The sequence below is a fragment of the Sinocyclocheilus grahami genome, unplaced genomic scaffold, assembly GCF_001515645.1.
Source record: "Sinocyclocheilus grahami isolate Dianchi unplaced genomic scaffold, SAMN03320097.WGS_v1.1 scaffold2925.1, whole genome shotgun sequence".
Taxonomy (NCBI): domain Eukaryota; kingdom Metazoa; phylum Chordata; class Actinopteri; order Cypriniformes; family Cyprinidae; genus Sinocyclocheilus; species Sinocyclocheilus grahami.
The window spans coordinates 21,659-28,572 of NW_015508099.1; the positions used below are offsets into that span (position 1 = coordinate 21,659).

Consider the following 6,914-nt stretch of genomic DNA (forward strand, 5'->3'; position numbering starts at 1 on the left):
ATTCTACATCACTGTCTGTTTAGCCCCGCCCACTGATTCTACATCGCTGTCTGTTTAGCCACGCCCACAGATTCTATATCACTTTAGCCCCGCCCACCGATTCTACATCACTGTCTGTTTAGCCCCGCCCACCTATTCTACAGCGCTGTTTGTTTAGCCCCGCCCACCTATTCTACATCACTGTCTGTTTAGCCCCGCCCACCTATTCTACAGCGCTGTTTGTTTAGCCCCACCCACTGATTCTACATCACTGTCTGTTTAGCCCCGCCCACCGATTCTACATCACTGTCTGTTTAGCCCCGCCCACCTATTCTACAGCGCTGTTTGTTTAGCCCCACCCACTGATTCTACATCGCTGTCTGTTTAGCCACGCCCACATATTCTATATCACTTTAGCCCCGCCCACCGATTCTACAGAACTGTCTGTTTAGCCCCGCCCACCGATTCTACAGAACTGTCTGTTTAGCAGTGGGCGTTTACTTCTGAGTCTACAATCCTCCACGACTGTTGAAACAGCGTTCTGACGAGGGGGTTAAAAACAGCACAGAAATAGCTTATGGTTTTTTTTATGTAAAAATTTTGATTACATTATAAGTGGACTTAAAAAAAACAAAGGCATTTCATGACCCCTTTAAATTGATTGTGTGACTGGAGTAACGGCTGATGAAAATTCAGCTTTGCATTACAGAAATAATTGACTTTCAAAAGTATATAAAATAGAAAGCTGTCATTTTAAACTGTATGTATACTGAGTGTCCTGAATATAAAAGCACTGCTAGAGAAAACAAGCATCTGTTTTGTGTGACAGCATGAAGGGTCAGTTTTAATACGATTATCTGAGACTTTAAATCATTTTAAACACTCTTGTTACATACCTCCACCACGTAGACGTTGAACTGCATGAATAGTAGATTCGTTTAGTACGCCATAAGAGCCAAGTGTACGACCCACCTCCAGTTGTCTGCCCTCGAAGATAAATCTGAGGTCCACTATGAAATACAACAACAGCAGCTGCGTAAGAAACAGCAAACATTAATGCATCAACCTCATTAAGAGGTGAAGATGTATCAAGAGGGTTTTCTGTGATATATGTTAAAATATGGTCACTGTAGTAAAATAACAACAGATAAATCCAACAGATGTTATTTGCAAACTTCTATTTGTTCCTGCTGGTAGAATAACCTGCTCAACTCAATCCGAGCAGCAGAGTCCTTAATCATCTTCAAGAAGCAGCTAAAACACATCTCTGCCATCTTCATTTGACCCTCTAAGGCCCTGTTTACACGTGCGTTTTTGAAATGAAAACGATCCTCGTCTACACTGGCGTTTCAGAGACCATCTCCGTGCACACTACTCAACCAGACACGCATGTCTCATGACCGTTCATAATGAGCATGATGCAGGGTTGCCAACTTTTAAGTCCAGCTTGGAGTGAGATTTTTTTTGGGGGGGGTGGGGGTGGGGGGGATTTTGATCTCGATTCAATATCAATTCATATGTATATAGTGCACATATAAAATATTTGTTGAATGCAGTTAAATGCCCTTTTTAGCACAATTCTAAACTTTTCTTGGGTTAAATTCAGTATTTGCTTGCATTCGATAATATTCACTTGTGTGTACTTATACAAGTATCATTAAAAAAGGATGTAACATATTCACTTTTTAAAATTCACATATGTGTCCCTGCAGCACAAAAGCAGTGTTAAGTCGCTGGGGGATATTTGTAGCAATAGCCAACAATACATTGTATGGGTCACAATTATACATTTATGCCAAAAATCATTAGGACATTAAGTAAAGATCATGTTCCTTGAAGATATTTTGTAAGTTTCCTACCGTAAATATATCAAAACTTAATGTTTGATTAGTAATATGCATTGCTAAGAACTTCATTTGGACAACTTTAAAGATGATTTTCTCAATATTTAGATTTTTTTTCACCCTCAGATTCCAGATTTTCAAATAGTTGTATCTCTGCCAAATATTAAACTATCATAACAAACCACACATCAATGGAGAGCTTTCAGAAGACAAAACTTACCCTTATGATTGGTTTTGTGGTCCAGGGTCACATACTGTATATGAACGATCATTTGAAGCATATTGTATGTTTTATAAACTGTGAAATAAGCATGTATTTGACCGAAACTCCGGAATTGTCAGCAAACTGACTCTATCTAGCGCGATGAATGTTTATATGATTGTCAACCAATGGGATGCTACACTTGATTCTTTCCACCCTCTCTGCATAATCCCTCTGCTAAGCCACGCCTCCCTCAAAACACACAAACGCACTCCGGCAGACCAGAGACTAACCTGTGATACGATGAGAGACCACACTGTTGGAGGAATGAATGCAACACTGTCAGATTACCTCATGCCTCATTCACCAGTGAGAAAACATTACAGTGCAAAGTGCATTATATGCGTTTCATTCTTGCTGGAACGCACTGATGACGTCATGTCTGCACAAACAAGGTGCGCAGAGATATGCAAATACATATTTGACAAGCAGGCTGGACAGCCTGTCGTAATGTTCGGACCGAACAGTTTGATTGGACGAACATTGTATGGTCCTACGCTTTCTGCAGACGATATATTTATAGGACTTAACTTAGTGTTTGTCATAACACAAGCATGGCGTGAGATTTACACGAGACAGAGCCTGAAAAGCGTGTCTCACGCCAAATGCGTGAGAGTCAGCAACTCTGCATGATGCTATTGTTAACTCGGTCATCAAGGAAAAGCAGAGCGAATGTGGACAGCCACATCCTTTACGAAAGTCTCAGTTTCGGTCATTTCACTGAAATGCACTTCGGAGTTTTCAGAGTGCAGCATTTTCGAAAGTCTCATTTTTGTAGCAAAAGTTATGCATTTTAAAATGAAAACACACTAGTGTAAAAGCCTAACACTAGCCCTCTATATTCTATTTCTATTCTATCTTGTTTTCTTTTTTACTTAAAAAATTACCCTCTAACTCTAGCGTTCTCTGTTCTTTTTCTACTCGTTTTCTTTTTATTTATTGTACAAAAACTTGATCCTCTAACACTACCTCTATCTATACTTCTATTCTATCTATAGCCTACTATACTCTTTTTATTTTATTTTAAAAAACAGGACTTGTCACAATGCTATATATAATTGCTCTTTTGTTAGTTTTGATTGCTTCTATTGTCCTCATCTGTAAGTCGCTTTGGATAAAAGCGTCTGCTAAATGATTAAATGTAAATGTTCAGTGCCTTTTAAGTGAGCTGTTGAATCGACATTCTAATGCTGATACTAATTTTTCTCATGTTTATATCATTTCCACATATGATAGTTAATGTTGTTTTTATATGAATTATATCGTACGTGACAAATTAACTGTAGAAACTGAACACTTAAGTGTTTGACTCACATTTGTCTTCGGGACTGAATCTTCTTCTGAACTCTTCAACAGTCATGTTCTTCAGTTCCTCCTCTGAATCCACACTTACTGCTCTTGTTGTTCTGTCCAGCTCTTTAATAAAAATGTAGTTTTGCATTTTGCATGTGCAAATTTAATGCAGAATTTAAAATTAGTTTAAAATGAACAATGTGCTGCTGTGTTTAGTTTTACTTTCACTGTAACATTTGCCCAGAGATAGTCTCCGCCCACGTTTTCCAGCCGAAAGTGTTTTTCTTTGTTTTTATGTACAAGCTATGTGTGTGTGTGTGTGTGTGTGTGTGTGTTTATAATCTTAAATAACAATACTGTTTATAGTGTTATATTAAATATGCCTAGAGTTAGGCTGCATTTCATTTTCATAACATTATGCTTAAAGGGATAGTTCACCCAAAAATGACTTTAATTGTCATTAATTACTCACCCTCATGTTGTTCTAAATCCATAACATTTTTGTTCATCTTCGGAACACAAATTAAGATATTTCCGATGAAATCTGAGAGCTCTCTGACCCTCCAGCAAGGGTACTACCACGATCAAGGTCCAGAAGCGCAGTATGGATATCGTTAAAACAGTCCATGTGACATCAGGGGTTCAACCGTAATTTTATGAAGCTACGAGAATACTTTTTGTGTGCAAAGAAAACAACAATAACGACTTTATTCAAGTCTCTGTGTCACCCTGGTGCCATTTTGGAGAGTATCACAATTTTTGCGACTGACACCCAAATAGAAAGTCCAAACAAAAAAGAAAAAGAGCTAAGGCATTGACCATTAGGACACTAATTAAGGAGTTCCAATCAACAGGAAATGTTACAAATCTGCCATCAGTATATTGTCTATTGTCTTAATGAAACGTGAGGAAGATAGTTTGAGTGACCAAAGACTCTCCAAGGATCACAGCTGGAGAATTGCAGAACATAGTTGAGTCTTGGGCTCAGAAAGCTTTATAATGGGCCGTGGATGGATCTTCAAACAGAACAATGATCCAAAAGGACCACAAAAATGGGTCACTGAGCACAAAACGAAGGTTCTGTCATGGCCTCCCCAGTTCCTGACCTGAACCCTACAGAAAACTGAAGAGGAGAGAGTTTATCATGAATCTGAAGGATCTGGAGTGATTTATATTAAGGAAGGCTCTCCAAACTCTTCCGGCAATAATAGGAGGAAACTCCTAAGAGCTGTAAATGAGGTTGCAAAAAGCATTGAATAAAAGGGTGCCATTAATTGTAGCAAGCATGTACTAGAGAAACACTTTTCTTTTATAATGAGATTTCCCTTCCATTTTACTTTAATGAGAGTTTTTTTTTTTAAATAAAAGATCAAAATGATTAACAGTGCAGATTTATTCTCACAGGCTTCTTTGTTCAAGGGTGCCAATACTTTTGATATATAAAGACTGGAAACACAATGTTAATCTGAAGTTAAACCTGCCTCCTGATAGGTTTAATTTAAGCCTTAATTTAGTCCTGAAGTAGCTCTAGTCTTCCTCCAGGAATTCAGTTTATTAAATTCTGGACTAGACTGAGTCTAAGACTATTTAGAACCATGACAGAGAAAGCAGATTTCTGTTCATCTGGTTTCAAGGGCCATTTTAGTCTAGGACTAGGCTTAAGCTCTGTCTGTGAAACTTCCCCTATGTGTATGTGCATAAATGTAGACATTAAATACCAATAATCACATTCAATGCATGTTTATTCACAGTGTGAATGCTTCTGTGTTTGATGATCAAATGATGCATGGGCATTCTGAATTCATACCACGCTTGGCATGTTAATGTTAGCTACTTAAAGGAGTCGGAGATTTTGTACATTTGTTTGCAGATGCGGATCATTGTCTGAGGAAGCACTCATTCTATGCACCACGTGTATCAGTTTAGTACATTCTAATGTCCTGTGTTGTATTTCCTTATTATTGTAAATTATTTTTTATTATAAGCCCTCTTTCAGACCACAAACGATGTGCTCAAGCCTCGAGTGAAATACTGTGGAATATATGGTGGTGAAAATAAAAGGTCAAAACAACTTTCAAGTGTTTCTTCTATTAGTTGAAGCTTAACCAGTTTTCTACAAATATATTTATAATTCTGTTTCATCAGTGATGCACTGCACTAATTAATAATGTAACATGCTTTAAGCTTCCTCTGTGAATTCAGTGTGAGTCTAATGCATTTACACGTTCAGAGTTATTTTCTCAATTGATTCAGTCCTGGATATTCCTTTAGCACATTCTTCATCATCTTCATCTTCAACCTCATCATCATCATCATCTTCAGGGTCATATGCACATTGTGTACCTTGTACTTCATCATCTTCATCTTCAGGCTCATAATAATTATCATCTTGAGGCTCATATGGAAATAGTTCTGTGAGAGAACAGAACAACAAAAGATCTGTCAGAAGCTGAATGATTTTTGCTGACATAAATATGTCTATCAGTTCCTTTAAAGGGCAGATCTAATGCTATTTCATGCATTTTGAGTTATTTACACTGTTAAAGAGTTGGATTCTCATGCTAAACATGACCAAAGTCTCAAAAAAAAAAAAAACAGTTGGACATATGACGGAGTATTTCTGTGCCAAAAACACTCCTTCAGGGTTTGTAACATTTCTGGAAAGTGTTTTTTTTTTTTTTTTTTTTAGTATGGCCCTGTATGACATAATAAAGAGCGTAATACAAACTCTGACATTTCAAAAAGCTTTTCAACCTTTAAACTGTTTTTGCTCACTGGGCAAATATACAGTGAATATCTAGAGAATATGGTGTCATATTATCACTAGAATAAAAAAAAAAAGTGGACTTTTGACTCAAAACTAATCACTGAGATATACAGACCTTGTGCCAAACTCTCAAAAAACAACAACAACTGGCCTTTGTCTCCTCTAAAATGATGGGTCTGTTAGTTTTGGATTATAAAGAGATGCTTTAATTAGTTTCAAATACTGTAGTAATACACATCTCCACTGGGGCATTGCACTGGGTTTAATATAAATCAAGTATTTGACATTCAGAGTTTGACAGTGAATGAAGTAAATTAGATTGATATTATACTTCAGCTGATCTCAAGAGTTAGAAGACAGTTACTGTGAATTCACCTGTGTATTCACCGTCACATGAATGTAGCTCTGAGAGAGATTCTGTGGAACAGAGCAAGAAATGATCCGTCAGAAGCTGTAAGATTTGTTTTCTTAAATTAGAGTCTGTTAGACAGACCAAGAAAAAAAAAAAGTTAACTAATACCATGTAATCTATCTATGAATACACACACACACTCACACACACACACACACACACACACACACACACACACACACACACACACACACACACACACACACACTTCACATGAATGTAGCTCTGAGAGAGATTCTGTGGAACAGAGCAAGAAATGATCCGTCAGAAGCTGTAAGATTTGTTTTCTTAAATTAGAGTCTGTTAGACAGACCAAGAAAAAAAAAAAGTTAACTAATACCATGTAATCTATCTATG

General features: G+C 37.3%; 1 protein-coding gene across 1 annotated transcript in view; it reads right to left on the reverse strand.

Moving 5' to 3' along the window:
• LOC107575825 (ubiquitin-like) overlaps window positions 1-3,460 on the reverse strand; it is a 15,289-nt gene extending 11,829 nt beyond the window's left edge. Inside the window, exons 1-2 of the mRNA XM_016262152.1 lie at window positions 3,400-3,460; window positions 876-989 (exon numbers count right to left, since the gene is read on the reverse strand). Coding sequence (XP_016117638.1) covers window positions 876-989; window positions 3,400-3,445 — 160 coding nt within the window. The 5' untranslated portion in view covers window positions 3,446-3,460. The remainder of the gene's footprint in view (window positions 1-875; window positions 990-3,399) is intronic.
• Window positions 3,461-6,914: the final 3,454 nt, after the last annotated feature.